Here is a 19,203-nt window from a genome sequence, read left to right on the forward strand (position 1 = left end):
CTCTCTCTCTCTCTCTTTCTATCTCTCTCTCTTTCTATCTCTCTCTCTTTCTATCTCTCTCTCTTTCTATCTCTCTATCTATCTCTCTCTCTATTTATCTCTCTCTCTCTCTCTCTTTTTTCTATCTATCTATCTATCTATCTATCTATCTATCTATCTATCTATCTATCTATCTATCTATCTATCTATCTATCTATCTATCTATCTATCTATCTATCTATCTATATGTGTGTGTGTGTGTCTCTCTCTCTCTGTGTGAAGGGTACAAACTCCCCAAATTGTTTTAATGTTGTTTGTGCCTTCATGTCCTGGTGTTTCTTTTATGGGTGTCTCAGGGACAAGAAATTAGACAAATCTGCTCAGCACTGTCACAGTTAAAGCTGAATGGATTGTCAAGGGTCTTGCTGTCTGAGAGCTGGTCCCCAAGATGACCCAGTCCATGCTTAATGTAATTGGATGCTGAAGACCAAGTAAACTGCTAATGAATCTTCTATGTAGTTGGATTGGTTGACATGTTGCATGTGCAACCTTCATGTGACTTAGTTCTTATTTTATTGTTGATGACCAGTTAAAAAAGACAATATATGGGTATAAAAATTGATTGACTGGGAGCCTATATATACATTGGGTGCATATTTTAAATTCTGGAAAAATGGGGGAGAAATCTTTTTTTAAACTAAAAAAGCAAATAACACATATAGATTTACTGGGTTAGCATAAGTGATTACTGCTTCAGTGAATAAAATGTGCATAGCAATGGTATGTTTTGCTGCAATGTGTGTGTGCTATATCCTATCCAGCATTGTGATTTTTTTTCAGATTATGGGTTTTTTAATAATAGAAGTACCATATCTAAAATAATGACATCCGCATGACATAGAGAAAGATAACAAGCGGGATTTTTATATGTGATCATAACCCTTCCCTGTCACATCTGTGAGTGTGTGTATAAATATATATATATAAAGATGTGTGTGTATGTATGTATATATATATATATATATATATATGTATGTATATATATATATATATATATATATATATATATATATATATATATATATATATGTATATATATATATATATATATATATATATGTGTATATGTGTGTATATATATATATATATATATATATATTGAGTAGGTTTGTCTTAATAAATACATGAACATTTGACAATACTGTAGATAAACATAAAATATGTAAATTAAAATTCCATGTCTGATAGTGATACAAGCGAACATTTAGATAAATCAAAAATTTCCCATTCACTCATTCTCCTGATTTGATAATCACTATAATTATACTAATACATACAAACACATGCCAAATTTATGAAAATCCCCAATAATAATGGCTCAAACATTGGAAACTCCATAGAATGATAAATATGTGATTGTGAGGTTATTTTTTTTTTTTTTTGTTTTTTTTGCTTTTGTTTTTTTTGCAAAAATAAAAATTTGACTTGGTAATTAAACATTCTTGCAATGTGGTTCATTAAATTAAATAAATCCATGATACAGCGCAGACAGTTTACAATCAACCATTCAACGCACACAAATAAGTTTGCTAAATACAACTGACAATTTTAACTTTGAAAAATATGTTCTTTTTTTTATTATTTACAAACCGCATAAAAATAGATATTCTGCTCAGTTTAGCTGAAAATATCAATTAAGGAACCACTCATTATAGAAGACTAGAAAGGGTACAATTTGTGGAAGGAGCCCCCCTCCCCTTTTTTTTTTATAGGAAATCAGCATGGTAGTATATATCAACACTCTGCTTCTAATTTACTGACCATTTTATGAGCCTGGAGCTGGCTACAGAATTGTTTCCCTGATGCATTAACGTAAAAAAATAAAAATAAAAACAATAAAGCAAAACTTGATTTTACAGAAAATTAATTTTGGCCTAGAAGACAATGCTGTTTTGGGGATACTGTCCACAACCACTATATTTATATTGATTGCACATATTATAATGTCCAAAAAGTAGCTCACAGTGCACAAAAATCTTAATAACGACCACATATTAAGATGTAAAATATTTACTGCATTTGTTGTTGGGAACATTTTTCAATTTTTTGTTTTATATCGCTATGCAAAATGTTTTCAAAAAACTTGCTCAAGCATATAAGGGTGTATGAAAAGTATATAAAAAAACAAGATCCCTGAGACATTAGTGACAATATATAAACAGTCCAACCTATTATATTGTTATGTACATTCTCTGGTTCTTTACATATAAATCCATTGAAGGCAGTTTATAATTTGCAGACTTCTCACGCAAACACATGGTAATCATTTGTGCACAATCCTGTCTTCACAAAAGGAAAAAAAAAAAAAAAAAAAATCTTACAATTGTCCAAAGAAATAGATTTTTTAAATTGCACATAAGTTTGTCTGTCCTTTCCTACCCAGCCTTAAGAGGAGTGCTTGGTTATTAAATTCCATTTGTCTAGGATTCTCTAGGATGGTTACAGTGCATTCAGGGTAATTAAGGCAACTTTTAGGGGTTCAGTTCTAAGGCCCAGACCTGTTGTGGCCACCCTGTCCGACCCTTCATCTTCTTCTCTCCTGCTGGACTATTACCCCAGAATCCTTCACTCTGCAGAAAAGAAAAAAGAATTTATTTGAAAAAAATACTTAACAAAAAATAAACAGAAAATAAAATTAGGGAAAATATTTAAAAACCAATCTTGGGAAATATGTCATGAATGATTTTCTTTAAAGTCTATTTTAGTAAAAAGAAATAATTAAAAAAACATACTTAACTGTAACATTTATGAGATATTTACAGGAAAAATAAACATACACTTCGTGGGCTTGTCTGTTGTTAGTGTTATGTAGAATATTTATGGTAAATAAAAAAAGAAAGCAGAGTAAATTAATTATCAGCCTGTGTATAATACAGCATAAACTGACCACATTTTAAAAGAATATTTTAAATATTTTATATTTGAAGACCTCTTGAGAATCTGGATTTAGGGTTTATCTTAAGGGCTGTGAACTTTCCCACAGCAATATTTTACTCCAACACCAAATGCAGAATGTGTTTACAGTTTTGTGAGGCTGTAGAACAGTATTGTAACAGTCCTACATGTTTATCAAAAACATTTCTGCAACAAAGTCATCCTTAAGTTAAAAAAAAAAAAAAAATAGGTGATAAGGAATTTAGCGTTTATGAAAAAAAATAAAATAAATTAAAAAAAATAGGGGGGTCCAAGATTCATATATTTTTTCCAGCTAAATCTAGACAATTGTGTGAATCTTGGTTAAAACATATACAAACAAACCTTTATGTTTATTAAATACAATTTTACACAGGACTGGTGGATTTCCTAATTTAGGGATCGTTGTCACCTTTTATTTAAAAGAGGTAGGATGCTTTTTAGGTGTGAATTACTAAATAAAGAGAGAATAAAAGATAAAAAGCAAGGAGGAAAAAAAGGGGAAAAGGTAGAGCATGGAACACAAAGATAAGGGAAAAAAACAAGAGGGGGGAGAAAGAAATACAAAAAAATAAATATGAAAGAAAGTAAAAGAAAGAGGGAAAGGAAAGAGAAAGAAAGAAAGAGAAAGAAAGAAAGAAAGAAAGAAAGAAAGAAAGAAAGAAAGAAAGAAAGAAAGAAAGAAAGAAAGAAAGAAAGAAAGAAAGAAAGAAAACAAGGTAAGAATGAGGGAATAGAAAGAAAGAAAGAAAATAATGTAAGAATGAGGGAATTAAAAGAAAGAGAGAAAGGAAAGAAAGAAAGAATGAGGGAATAGAAAGAAAGAAAGAGAAAGAAAGAAAGAAAGAAAGAAAGAAAGAAAGAAAGAAAGAAAGAAAGAAAGAAAGAAAGAAAGAAAGAAAGAAAGAAAGAAAGAAAGAAAGAAAACAAGGTAAGAATGAGGGAATAGAAAGAAAGAAAGAAAACAAGGTAAGAATGAGGGAATAGAAAGAAAGAAAGAAAGAAAGAAAGAAAACAAGGTAAGAATGAGGGAATTAAAAGAAAGAGAGAAAACAAGGAAACAACGAGGGAATGAAAAGAAAAAGAAAACAATGAAAGAACGAGGGAATGAAAAGAAAGAAAGAAAACAAGGAAAGAACGAGGGAATGAAAGGAAAGAAAGAAAACAAGGAACGAACGAGGGACTGAAAAGAAAGAAAGAAAAAAGGAAACAATGAGAGAATGAAAATAAACAAAGAAGAAGGAAAGAATAAGGGGGGGGAGAAAACAAGGAAAGAATGAGGGAATGAAAAGAAAAGAGAGAAAACAAGGAAAGAGAGAAAGAAAGAAAACAAAGAGAAAGAAAGAAAGAAAGAAAGAAAGAAAGAAAGAAAGAAAGAAAGAAAGAAAGAAAGAAAGAAAGAAAGAAAGAAAGAAAGAAAGAAAGAAAACAGTATTATATATTTGTTTTCTGTACTCACCCCTTCTCTTTTCCTTTTACAGTCTCTGCTGTCTACTTTCTTGAGCTCAGCCTTAAAGCCCTCAGTGCCCCCAGGCTCAGTATCTTTGGCCAGGACGTCCATCAAGTAGCCAATGTAGCTAGTGGCGAGCCTGAGGGTCTTGATTTTTGAGAGTTTGGTGTCGGCTGGCACATTTGGGATACATTCTCTAAGTTCTGCAAAGGCGCTGTTAATACTTTCTGTCCTTCTCCTCTCCTTTTTAGGAGGGACCCCCTTCCTCCTGCTCAGTCTACCAGTCAAGGCCTCCAGGCGGTTGCCAGTCTGCGATGGGCCTACAGTGCCATATTCAGGGCTGTAGGGAGGCTGGGTGGCAAACTCTGGTGACACTTCTCCTGGGTTGAGGACCCATCCCTGGAAGTAAGGTCTTTCCTGGTGACATCTGGAAGTGGGAGTAAAGATAAAGGGTTCTGGCATCATATGGTGGTGCTGGTAACTCCCAATGATGTTCATGGTAACCCTTGAGAGATCTTCTTCCTCCTCCACTAAGACAAAGCGCTGATCTGCTACAACTTGGCTCCTTGCGGCTCCTTACTGTGACCCCATGAGATCTGGACCTGGAATTCCTTTAGTCTCCTACAAGACACGTTTCCACCTCATGAACAGGGCTCTCCTTGGACAACTAACTCCCAGCATCCAGCAGATCACACTCAGGGCTAAGTTGCTAAGCCAGAATCTATATATGTAAGATTAGAGAGGATAAGGTAAGCCTGGGATACAATAACAGATATGATCCAGGCTCCAGCTCTGCTGCTCTCAGCGTTTTAACCCTTGTGTGCCTCCCCAGGCAGCTTTATATGGACCTCGGCTCTTGATGTCAGACTGTGCTGGCAACCAATAGGAAGTGCAGGGGGAGAAGAAGAGGAGGAGGAGGAGGGGGGAGGAGGGGTAGCAGGCGACAATCACCTGGAATCAGAGAACTTTATACTCTCACCTAATGCTCTGTCTACGGCACCAGGGTACTAGCTCACCACCAGGGTCCCAGATCACCAGGGTCCCAGGTTACCAGCTCACCAGGGTCCCAGGTTACCAGCTCACCAGGGTCCCAGCTCACCAGGGTCCCAGCTCACCAGGGTCCCAGCTCACCAAGGTCTCAGCTCACCAGCTCACTAGGGTCCCAGCTCACCACCAGAGTCCCAGGTTACCACCTCACCAGGGTCCCAGCTCTGATCACATACCTACAGCTCTCACTCTTCTCACAGAGCACTGACAGCTTTTCTGATTTATTTTATGTCAACAAATATAGGACCGGGTAAGATCATCACCTATGATGATAATAGCATACAAATCTTTTCCAAACCATGCAAGGATTTTATAAGGTGTTTTATGTTTATCCAGTGGTACTTATAGTACTGCACACTGCAATGAATAAATAATACTGGGCTGCTTACTGAACTTGGAATATTGTGATTGTTGTTTAACAAACGTACTCTGTTCATTCATGTCTATATATGTCTGCATTATCTAGAAAAACAAACACTAACAGTAGTATTCACGATCAGAGTGAATTAAAATAGTACACACATTTTAATGTGTATATATTATTATATTGTATATACAGTATATGTGTGGGTATATATATTTTATATGTGTGTGCAATATATTAAGTGTGTGTGTGTGTATACAGTATAAAATCATTATAAATATATGTCTGTGTGTATTTGTATGTATATGCTCATTACTATATTATCATAATATATTTTCTTATGGTGTGTGTATATCATTAAAATGTATATATTTGTGTCTATATATATATATATATATATATATATATATATATATGTTTGTAATATATTAAGAGTGTGTGTTCACAGTAAAATACTATAGTACATGTGAGTGTGTTTGTGTGAGTGTATTTGTATGTATGTGTTCATTACTATATTCTCATTCTTATAGTGTGTGTATACTATCATAATGTATATATTTGTGTGTGTGTATATATATATATTTTTTTTTTTTTTTTTTTATATTTGTTTGTAATATATTAAGAATGTGTGTTCCCAGTATGATACTACAATAAATACGGTATGTGTGTGTGTGTATTTGTATGTTCGTGTTCCTTACTACATTATCACAATATATTTTCTTATAGTGTGTGTGTATGGGTGATCATATATTATCATAATGTATATATGTGTGTGTGTGTGTGTGTGTGTGTGTGTGTGTGTGTGTGTGTGTATATATATATATATATATGTGTGTGTGTGTGTGTATATATATATATACACACACACACACATATAATATAGGTGTGTGTAATATATTAAGTGCGTGTGTATACAGTATAATACTATAATAAATATGTGTGTGTATTTGTATGTATGTGTTCATTACTATATTATCATAATATATTTTATATATATATATATGTATATATATATATATATATATATATATATATATATATAAAATTGTACACATTTAACTGTATTATTATCATTTTATTTTTATTAATATTATTATGATGTTATAGTATACTGTATTTTATTATAGTGTGTGTATATGTGTATGTATTTATTACACATACACGCACGCTCTGTTTCTCTATTATAATATAATATAAAAAAATCTTAAAAATAAATAGCAATAATACTAAAAAATAAGCACACACACAGTCAGTTCTACTATTTAATATTAAGTATCCAAAATAGTCCACTCAATAAAAAAAATATTTGTACAATAAAAGTAAAACAAACATCGCACACTTATAATATTGTGGTCATTGTAATCCCGATATTGTGCCTGCGTACTGAGAAAGGGCGACTATTTGTAATAAACAAGCAAAAATAAAACAAAAAATTAAAGTAAAATGGAATGTATTATTGCTATTATAGCTAATAGGAGAAAGTTTGGAATTATACCCTGTATCATTAGTAGTAGTAATAGTACTAATGGAGTAATTATAAGTAACTATCAGTTTTGAGGAATTTTTACAACCTTTCATGTTTTATACCAGTCTAATCTCGCATATGGTTTAGGCGTCACACACTTTCCATCCATCCCAAATAAAGTATATATACCAAATAAAGTATATATACCATATAACCGTATACATAGTAATATTTTAGGTTGCCTGATGAGGGATCCATCATCATCCCGGAGCCATGGACATACAGCGGCTGTTACAGATTATGACCATTCTCACTTGTGATCCAAACATTTTGCTCCTGGACTGGGACCATGGGACTCTAATATCATAGTGCTCTTCATTATTTATATGATTCCAAATGTTACCAGATGTATCACTTTTACGGCATTCTCTGTTCTTCAAATATATCATCTGACTTTCTATGAGGGAAAATCATTAAACAAGAGAAATGTTGTTTTAAATCTGTTTTATTTCCTTTGCAATAATAAAAAAAGTGTAGCTACAATTCTGTGTCTGCTGTTTTGCTCTGTTATATAAATAGCTGAATTGATTTAACACCAAAAATGAATAATGTTGTAACTTATAGAATACATTTATCTTTATTACACTGGGAAAGAAAGTGACTGTAAGCAGACTGTGTGCTACATGATAGAAATAATCCTATATTCACCATTCACACAGTATTCTGATGGTATGGAGCTTGTATTATTACTACATAGGAGTGTAATACACACAAGAATACAGTAAGTACTTCGCTTTATACAGTTATTTTTTACCATCTGCAACAGGAGACAGCCGTATGTAAAAAGCTGTATCTTCTATTGAAAATTAGATCTGTAAACAGTTTAATACATAGTAACCGAGTATAGACTGGAACTTACTTGCCCAATGGTAGTTATTAAAAAAAAAAAAAGAAAAAACACTGTTTATGAGTAAAAAACAAAAAAACAAATGTATATATATATAATGTATATGAGCAAGATTACATGATTTAAAATGTGAATGGTTTGGGTTTATGTGACGATCTTGACATATATATTGGTTTATCTGCCCCAGTATAAATTGAGTGTTCATTATATGGATATACATTTCACATTTACACATCATTTTATATACAGTTGTTTATGTATACATTGAGTTGCAAATTTGCAGTATGGGCATGATTTATATCAGATAGGACACAACATCATTAAAATCCTGGATCTGTCACATATTTCTTTGCAAAATAAACTTGATTTATATCTATATGGATTTTGCTCAGAAGCCCTAAATGCATATCTCTTTGGGCCCCCCTGTTTCTTTCTCTTTCTTTCTCATCGGTCTCTCATTTTCTTTCTTTCTTTCTTTCTTTCTTTCTTTCTTTCTTTCTTTCTTTCTTTCTTTCTTTCTTTCTTTCTTTCTTTCTTTCTTTCTTTCTTTCTTTCTTTCTTTCTTTCTTTCCTTTCTTCCTCTCACTCTATCTTTCCACTCTCTCTTGTTCTTTTTTTCTCTCCCATCCCTCTCTCTCTTTCCATCTGTCTCTTTATATCGCTCTATTTCCATCTCTCTGTTGCTCTCCATTTCTCTGTCTCTGTCTCATACACCCCTCACATTTTTGAAAATATTTTATTCTATCTTTTCATGGAACAACACTGAAGAAATGACACTTTGCTACAATGTAAAGTATTGAGTATAGAGCTTGTATAAAAGTGTAAATTTGCTGTCCCCTTAAAATAACTCAACTCAAAGCCATTAATGTCTGAGAGCAGGTTCACACATATGTAATCACAGATATTGTATATGATTCACAGTGCACTGCTCTGCAAATCACATGCAATGTCTGTGAGATGCAAATTCAGCCATATAGATTGTATGGCTGAATTCACATCGCATTGGGACCATACTCGCACAGGACCCTTTTTTGAGTCCACACCAGAATCAGATTGCATGGGAGTTCACACCTATATGCTATCTGATTCATGTCCAAACTGACAGTTCGGACTGCGATATGCAAACTGATCTGGGGGTGTCGTTAACATTGTACTTACACCCCCAGCAATTTGCATATGGCAGTGTGAACTGCCTGTGAGTTGAGTGCGATGCGGGAACCTGCAGTGGATTCGCAGGGTTGCTGCATCATATATGTGTGAACCAGGAATAAACCGCTGGAAACAAAAGTGAGTACACCCCTACGTGAAAATGTCCAAATTGGGCCCAATTAGCCATTTTCCTTTCCTGGTGTCATGTGACTTGTTAGTGTTACAAGGTGTCAGGTGTGAATGGGCAGCAGGTGTGTTAAATTTGGTGTTATTGCTCTCACTCTCTCATTCTGGTCACTGGAAGTTCAACATGGCACCTCATGGCAAAGAACTCTCTGAGGATCTGAAAAAAAAATAAAGATTTGTTGCCCTACATAAAGATGGTCAAGGCTATAAGTAGATTGCCAAGACCCTGAAACTGAGCTGCAGCAAGATGGCCAAGACCATACAGCGGTTTAATAGGACAGGTTCCACTCAGAACAGGCCTCGCCATGGTTGACCAAAGAAGTTGAGTGCACGTTCTCAGCGTCATATCCAGGAGTTGTCTTTGGGAAATAGACGAATGAGTGCTGCCAGCATAGCTGTGGAGTTTGAAGGGGTGGGGGGTCAGCCTGTCAATGCTTAGACTATATGCTGCACATTGCATTAAATTGGTCTGCATGGCTGTCATCCCAGAAGGAAGAGTCTTCAAAAGATGATGCACAAGAAAGCCCACAAAATGTTTGCTGAAGACAAGCAGACTAAGAACATCGATTACTGGAACCATGTCCTGTGGTCTGATGAGACCAAGATAAACATATTTGGTTCAAATGGTTTCAAGCGTGTGTGGCGGCAACAAGGTGAGGAGTACAAAAGCAAGTGTGTCTTGCCTACAGTCAAGCATGGTGGTGAGAGTGTCATGGTCTGGGGCTGCATTAGTGCTGCCGGCACTCGGGAGCTACAGTTCATTGAGGGAACCATGAGTACCAACATGTACTGTGACAAACTGAAACAGCATGATTCCCTCCCTTTGGAGACTGGGCAGCAGGGCAATATTCCAACATGATAACGATCCCAAATACACCCCCAAGACAACCACTGCCTTGCTAAAGAAGTTGAGGGTAAAGGTGATGGACTGGCCAAGCATGTCTCCAGACCTAAACCCTATTGAGCATCTGTGGTGGCATCCTCAAATGGAAGGTGGAGGAGCGAAAGTTCTCTAACATCCACCAGCTCTGTGATATCATCATGGAGGAGTAAAAGAGGACTCCAGTGGCAACCTGTGAAGCTCTGGTGAACTCCATGCCCAAGAGGGTTAAGGCAGTGCTACAAAATAATGGTGGCCACACAAAATATTGACACTTTGGGCCCAATTTGGACTTCTGTTGCCAGCGGTTTAGACATTAATGGCTGTGTGATAAGTTATTCTGAGGGGACAGCAAATTTACACTGTTATACAAGCTGTACACTCACTACTTTACATTGTAGCAAAGTGTAATTTCTTTAGTGTTGTCACATGAAAAGATATAATAAAATATTTACAAAAATGTCGGGGATGTACTCACTTTTGTGAGATACTGTATATCTTTATATCTATCTCTCTTTCTTTCCTACCTCTCCTTCCTTCCTCTCTCTTGTTCTCATCTCTCTTCTCCTATCTCTCCTATCTCTCCTTCCCTCATCTATCTCTCTCTCTTTCCTACCCCCCCCCCACTCTCTCTCTCTTTCCTACCCCCCCCCCCCACTCTCTCTCTTCCTACCTCTTTTTCCCTCCTCTCTCTCTCTACACCTCTCATTCCCTCCCCTCTCTCTCTACCTCTCTCTCTTCCTACCTCTCCTTGCCTCCCCCCTTCTCATTCTCCTTCTCTCTACCTCTCTTCCTACCTCTCCTTCCCTCCTCTCTCTCTCTCTCTCTCTCTCTCTCTCTCTATCTCTCTCTCTTCTTTTTTACTACATATTTTTCTCTCCTCTCTTTCTCTCTGTCACATGAAAAGATATAATCAAATATTTACAAAAATTTGAGGGATGTACTTGCTTTTGTGAGATACTGTATATCTTTATATTTCTCTCTCTTTCTAGTCTCTCTCTCTTCCTACCTCTCCTTCATTCCTTTCTCTCTTTCTCATCTCTCTTCTCCTACCTCTCCTTCTCTCATCTATCTCTCTCTCTCTTTCCTACACCCCCCCCCCCACTCTCTCTCTTCCTACCTCTGTTTCCCTCCCCACTCTCTCTCTCTCTCTCTCTCTCTCTCTCTCTCTCTCTCTCTCTCTCTCTCTCTCTACACCTCTCATTCCCTCCCCTCTCTCTCTACCTCTCTATCTTACTACCTCTCCTTGCCCCCTCTTTTTCTCTTTCTCGCTCTCTCTCTACCTCTCCCCCCTCCCTCTCTTCCAACCTTTTCCCATTCTTTCTCTCTCTTTCCATCTTTTTCTACTCTCTCTTTACCTCTCTCCCCATCTCTCTCTCATATTTCTCTCTCTCCATTCATAACTTTTTACTACATTGCATACTTACTGTATGTCTACACCATAGAATGCAGTTCCAGTACGGCACAGCAGGATTAAGATATTATTACATTACAGGAAAATATTTGGAGCATCCCTGGCAATTACTGGTAAATCCCCGATCAGTGTGCCCATCATGTAAATGGCTGTACTGTCCTTTCAGTATCTTTGTAGTTATCTATAGTCACCTGGCAGTAAATGGGAACACTCTGGAGTAGTCACAGAATAAACACCCGATAAGATAACTAGAAAGATCAGACAGAGCTATCTATTCCGGTCCTAGGGGAAGAACTGAGCCGACCTGATCAATAACAGCAGCCAACCTCTAAACAGGATAAAATGCCAAATACAAAGGTACTGCTATATATAACACAACATTTAGTGTGATCCTCTGTATTCACAACACACATTTCATTCTCTCATTCTTCATACAAATTTACAAGTCTAATAATAATAATACAGTAAAAAGGGGGGTACTAGATCAGTCTGCAGAGGAACCAGAAGTCCCAGCATATCCTGCAGAGGAGGATTGTTATGGACAGCCCAGGGTGGCACCATTTGCCCTCTGATAGCTGACTTGTATCTGTCTTTTCTAATGAAAACATTTGTACAATGTGCCTCCGGTGTCTTCCCGAGGTGAATTCATTCCGCTGACTATTCTTAATCATCGAACAGAGGGAAAAAAACTTCTCCATTTCAACAGTGGAAAATATGAGTATAAAATGAAACTTTTTTTTTTTCTTGTGCATATTTTAGCTGTCGATGTGTGGCTCTACTCTCTGTAATCTACCCTCACATCTGGGATGTGTTACTTTCATTGTGTCTGATGGCTCGCACTACAGTCATAGAAGGAGTTCAGGGTGAACGCTTTGTTGTATGAGAAGAAAGTATGATTGGACAATACCTGGTGACAGGAGAAGCTGCCACTGACATTACAGCCTACTCTGACAGCAACAATGTGTGCTTGATTCATGCTGAATAAATATTCTCCCTGGGAATTATTGGCCATTCATTTATTCATTCATTCATACATTCATTCATTCATTTTAATCCTTTCTTTCTTCCTTCCTTTGGAATTTGGAACATTTAAGTGTAAAGTACTTTTGATTTGGTGCTATGGTTACAGAACATTATTCTTTCTTACCTTTCCTACTTTCCATCATTCATACCTTGCTCCCTCACTTTCCTTTCCTTTCCATCTCTTTATCTTCCTTTCCTGCTCACTTTCCTTTCCTTTTTTTTTCATTTAATTTCCTTTCCTTTCCTTCTCACTTTCCTTTCTATTCCTTACCTTCGCTCTTTCCTTTTTTTTCTTTTCCATTCCTTTTAGCTTTCCTTTCCTTTTCCCTTCCTTCCTTCCTTTCCTTTCCTTTCCTTTCCTTTCCTTTCCTTTCCTTTCCTTTCCTTTCCTTTCCTTTCCTTTCCTTCTCACTTTCCTTTCCTTCTCACTTTCCTTTCCTTTCCTTTTTCATTTCCTTCTTACTTTCCTTTACCTTTCCTTTCCTTCTCACTTTCCTTTCTATTCCTTATCTTCCCTCTTTCCTTTTTTTACTTTTCCATTCCTTTTTGCTTTCCTTTCCTTTTCCATTCCTTCTCACTTTCCTTTCCATTCATTTCCATTCCTTCGTATTTTCCTTTCCATTCCTTTCCTTCTCTCTTACCTTTCATTCCTTCTTTTTCTTCTCTCTTTTCTTTACTTTTCTTTCCTTGCCATTCTTTTCTTTCTTCCTTTCCCTTTTCCTTCTTCTTTTCCTTTCCTTTCCTTTCATTTCCTTTCCTTTTCCATTTGTTTTCTTTCCTTTCCTTCTTAATTGACTGATTACATATGTATATGCCTACAATCAGTATAATAAGCAGTTACAGAGATCATCCTTCATTTCCCCTTTCCTTGACATACCCTTTTCCTTCTTCCTTTCCTTTCTTTCCTTTCCTTTCCTTTCCTTTCCTTTCCTTTCCTTTCCATTCCATTCCGTTCCTTCTTCCTTTCCCTTTTCCTTCTTCTTTTCCTTTCCCTTTCCCTTTTCCTTTCCTTTCCTTTCCTTTCCTTTTCCACTTCTTTCCTTCTTAATTGACTGATTACATATGTATATGCCTTCAATCAGTATAATAAGCAGTTACAGAGATCATCCTTCATTTCCTTTTTCCCTTACATTCCCTTTCCCTTCTTCCTTTCCTTTCCTTTTCCATTTGTTTTCTTTCCTTTCCTTCTTAATTGACTGATTACATATGTATATGCCTACAATCAGTATAATAAGCAGTTACAGAGATCATCCTTCATTTCCCTTTTCCTTGACATACCCTTTTCCTTCTTCCTTTCCTTTCCTTTCCTTTCCTTTCCTTTCCTTTCCTTTCCTTTCCATTCCATTCCGTTCCTCCTTCCTTTCCCTTTTCCTTCTTCTTTTCCTTTCCTTTCCTTCCCTTTCCTTTCTTTTCCTTTTCCATGTCTTTCCTTCTTAATTGACTGATTACATATGTATATGCCTTCAATCAGTATAATAAGCAGTTACAGAGATCATCCTTCATTTCCTTTTTCCCTTACATTCCCTTTTCTTTTTCCCTTTCCTTTCTTTTCGTTCTTCCTTCCCCTTTTCCTTCTTCCTATCCTTTCCTTTCCTTTTCCATTTCTTCCTCTCTTAATTGACTGATTACATATGTATATGCCTACAATCAGTATATTAAGCAGTTACAGAGAACACGAATAATGTATGGTTGATTTCAGTTTTACTGTACAGCTACTTTTTAATGTTGCTACTCCTGACACACATACACACACACATACACACACACTTCTACCCATAATAATATGTTTCTCCTTAGATGAACACTTAAAATGAGTGACTAACTATAAAAGTAGTATTATAGGTAAACGAAAACAAATACGTTTATCATGCAGCCTGACACTAGCATGAATGTGGCTGATTTTGTTTTTATGAGTTCGTGGTAAGATAGTTTTATTATCTGTTGATCCTGCCAGTAGATTTGTTATTTTTCCATTACCTATAACAGGGTGACAACACTCTTTGTTCTACATTCAAACTGTTGGGTAGTTTTAGATGGATATGTAATTCTGAATAGACTTTCAGCAAGTGGAAAAAAGGTTAAAGCTTAACTCGAGATAACATTTTTAAAGCAGTTAAAAAGCAGATAAAAGGTTTAAACCAAATAAATTAACACTGATCAATGTAAGCAACATCCAGTTCCAAACCCTGTAGCTGTCACTTTTGCTAGTCAGCTTGATCTGCATATAAATGTGGTAAAATAAAAAAGACATTAATAAACTGAATACTTTAATAATAATTATTAACCCCATACAGTTATCAGTATATAACACTTTTTAATATACAGTTTTTTTTCCCTTTAATACAGAGATGGATTTATAAAATTCAGAAGCGCTGGAAAACGCCTAAACAACCAATCATTTTTCAGTTTTCAATTTCTAAGCTGACTCAGAAAAATGACATCTGGGATGTAATTGACTGCTATGGGAAGTGCAGGCCTTTTATGAAGTTTCTGGTTATTCTTTTAGAAAAAGGCCTATTGCATTAAAGGGTAATGATTGGATAGTCCTCACCAATTAGTGAATCGACCCTTTTTAGTCCACTACAATGTAAAGGTGCTTTTGATTTGTCACTATGATCAGTAATATGAAAATATGCTTTTAGGCATAAGAATCATGCATGCCTATTGGGCATGGTCTACAAAGAAAATGAATAAGAGCTGGAATAAATTGCTATGGTACACTTGCACTGTAGGATCACAGACACATAGATGTACACAAACATACTGAACAAGATCTCTGAACATATTTAGGAAATCATATAATGATATTGAACGCTGAAGATAAAAAAGGCACAGATTAAGCAAACTCTGTATTCATTATTACATTAAAGTATATATTTTTTTAATACAAACAGTGAAAATATGTGAATGCCTTGTGGTTTCAGCCTCTTGCAGTCCCTGTACAGCAGGGCTGAAGTGAGAGGAAGAAGTAATACAATGAGCTTATTGGTTCAGGACTGCCAGGATGCCTGGTAATAGGAATAGAAAGAAGAATGAAAGAGAGATTGGCTCATCGCTGTTCTGCTTCACCTTTTACTGCCCAGTCACAGGCTGAGGTGGGTCCAGGATGACCTGGGCTCAGAGGAAGTTGTTGTTGATCATCAGACTGAGGGCATCTAGTGGAAGAAAAAAAAGTACTGTGGGGAAAACCTCTAGACTGAAACACTATTGCAGCAAAATTACGTTAAGACTATTTAAAGGAGAAGTATGACCGAAGCTGTTTTGGCCAAACTTCTGCTGTGGGTCACAGAAGTAAATTGAATTCTGAACTCCTGTGACCCAGATTTAGCCGACTAAAGTCTACTGCCATTCGACGTCACAGAGCCAGTCCCGGCTCTGCAGGGACCCCGACAATAATGTTGGTATTCTCCCAGATGCCTGACCAGCAGCTTCCTCAGCTTTTCAGCAAACTGCTGGGATCTGGAGCCAGCCACCCCTGCCCCCTCCATAGTGTGGCACTCCAGTGAGTGCTGAAAGGGCAAAGCACAAAGCAGTGACTGCAGGCTACAGCTGTGGCCTGGATTGATGCTGCAGTCATCTAAGTGAGTATGTATGTTTTCTTAGGATCCCGCACTTCTCTTCTCTAAGAGTTATTCTTTTATCTTGTTATTTTTGGCTGGAGTTTCTGTTTTAAAGTAAAATTGAACCCTCACTGTAAGGCGTTAAAAATATTGTGGTACTTAACAAACATTCATCTGCCTGTAGCAGTGATGGCGAACCTTGGCACCCCAGATGTTTCGGAACTACCTTCTCATGATGCTTATACACTCTGTAGTGTAGTTGAGCATCGTGGGAAATGTAGTTCCAAAACATCTGGGGTGCCAAGGTTCACCATCACTGGTCTATAGGAATCCTTAGTCAATATTCATAGACAGGCAGATGTGTCCCTAAGAATGTTGAGTGAAGCAGGATAATTTCCTAGAACAATGCTGCATATCGTGGCAGGGGCGTAACTACAGGGGTTGCAATTGCAACTGGGCCCCATGCTCCAGGGGGCCTGGGCGGCTCCCCTGTACACCTGGATAGGTGGGAGGGGGGCAGGGGCAGCATGTAGAGAAATCACTGTCCTCCTTTTTCCTCCTGTAGATGCAGGAGGAAAATGGACGAGATTGGTTCCTCTGTATGCTGCCCCCGCCACTCCTCCTATCCAGTTCACTTGTGATCTGCTGTCTCTGGTCCCCTGTGTGCTCCCCTGGTCCCCCCCCCCCCACTGTGCTCCCTTCCCTCTCCTGCTGACTGCTGCAGGGAATGTGTCACACTAGAGAACCAGGAAGGGGTCAGTAAATATGTAATTTACCAGCTTCTTCCTTTTCTGAATGGACAGAGTCATAGTTAGTGACATTGTAAAAAAATAAAATAAAAAAAATAATACAATTAAAATACCAAAAAATACAAACTACTGACACCAGTGGGTGAACTTCCAGGATCGCAAAGGTCACACTTGCAACCGGGCCCTGGCATTCCACCACCGTGGGGAGGCCTCAAGATGGCAGCAAGGGGCCCACTGCAGAACTTGTGAAAGGGTCCCACAATGAGAGGAAAGGGCCCCAGGATCAGTGGGAAGAGCCCCAGGCTTGAAGGGAAGGGCCCCAGCCAAGGGTCCGGGGGGCCCTTCATGGTTTCTTGCACCAGGGCCCTGAAGGTTCTAGTTACGCCTCTGTATCGTGGTACATATTATATGACTTGCCCACATAGAGATAGGAGTTTACATTTCTAATGGTTTATTCACTTTTCTCCATGAGAATAGGTTAGGAGGCCTCTGTGACAGATGACAAGTTTAAAGCCACCCTAAGATCACTGACCCTTTATTAACTTCTAATACCCAAGCAAGAGCTAGGGAATAATTATATCTCAACACGCATATCTGAAGCACACATCCCACATTCTAAAAAACCGTATCGATTCTAGATGTACACTACCATTGTTAACAAGTCCAAATGCAATATTCCCCATGCACATGTTCTTGAAAATGGCTGTTCAGTAAGGCTGGAAACCGTAGACCAGGGTTTCTCAACCAGGGTTTCGTGGATCCCTAGGGTTCCTCCTGAGGTTGCTAGGGGTTCCTTGAGCAATGGGCAATTTCTCTTCACCACCACAAAGATTGTGCTGAGCTCGAGACACTAGCAGTCGAGTGATTGGCATCCAGCTTTCCGGACCCACCTTTATTAAGGATTGTTTGCTTCTCCTACATTTAATTGAGGGTTGATTTACAGAGAGCACTTAGATCTCTTGCTACCTTTCTTTTCATGCTAATTGATTGTGCTGAGCTCGATACACTAGCAGTCCAGTGATTGGCATCCAGCTTTCCGGACCCACCTTCATTAAGGATTTATTGCTTCTCCTACATTTATTTGAGGTGAGAGGCCATCTTGTGGCTATTGGTGGTGGTGTTTATGAGCACATTGTGGATGGAGACATCTATCAATTACTTTATATATTGAGTTTACACTGGGACATTTTTGGATTGTACTTGAACACTTCTTACGCACTTTATTGTTGTCCCTCTCTTTTTTTATGCTCCTTTGATATTGTGAGATATCTATATGTAACCTATTGTATACTATATGGATACTGCATTAGCACCATGTCACCTTAAGGTTTATTAAGCACCTTATATTAATTGTTTTTATATAGCGCTGTACCCTTACATCTTATATATTATAGCACCTTTTCAGTGAGGAAGTTTTTTGGTATAGCTGCTGTATAATATGTATTCATATATTTATGAATTGCACAGATTTTTGCTAATTTGCACCTTTTACACCACACCTGAACATTACGGTTGATGGTGAACCGTGTTAAGCACTGTGCCACTTTACATTGAATAATAGCACCTTATTTTTACACCTAGTCTCTTTTGCACTATACCCGTGCATCATCACTTATTAAGATTATTAGTTGCGCTGATTTTACCACTTTGCACATGGTTGCCTGGCTGTCATGCTAATCCTAAAGCATTGTGTTTCTGCACTGACGTGGGACAAGTATGCAGCTCAGGAGCCCTGACTTTACCTGTTGTATGCTTGTTCCAGGTTAGCAGCTTAAAAAGCCCTAAAAACCAAGGGACAGATAGGCTTAGTATTATAGGAGGGAGGTCAGGGTTCTAAAGTTGGCTATACAATACAAAATTGTTTTATGAAAACACATATTTTCTCAGAACATTTGAAAGTTGTTCAAGATTTAGTTTGCTTGTAACATTCAATTTTGGAATAAATGGAAAAACAGAATAAAAACCATACACACTGTTAGAAATTCAAGAAAAAATTTCCATCCTGTTCCTTCGAATTTTCTCATCACTATGGTCAAAAACATATGTCGACCCCACAA

At 37.2% G+C, this 19,203-nt stretch overlaps 1 protein-coding gene across 1 annotated transcript; it reads right to left on the minus strand.

Annotated features, from left to right (window-relative positions):
* Positions 1 to 2,459: 2,459 nt before the first annotated feature.
* HAND1 (heart and neural crest derivatives expressed 1) lies at positions 2,460 to 5,104 on the minus strand. Its single transcript, XM_082256866.1, has 2 exons — positions 4,412 to 5,104; positions 2,460 to 2,609 (listed from the first exon to the last, which is right to left on the minus strand). The coding sequence occupies exons 1-2, from the start codon at positions 4,898 to 4,900 to the stop codon at positions 2,511 to 2,513; spliced, it is 588 nt and encodes a 195-aa protein (XP_082112992.1). The 5' UTR covers positions 4,901 to 5,104; the 3' UTR covers positions 2,460 to 2,510.
* Positions 5,105 to 19,203: the final 14,099 nt, after the last annotated feature.

Source organism: Pelophylax lessonae, assembly GCF_965119305.1.
Source record: "Pelophylax lessonae genome assembly, chromosome: 4".
NCBI classification, from domain to species: Eukaryota; Metazoa; Chordata; class Amphibia; order Anura; family Ranidae; genus Pelophylax; species Pelophylax lessonae.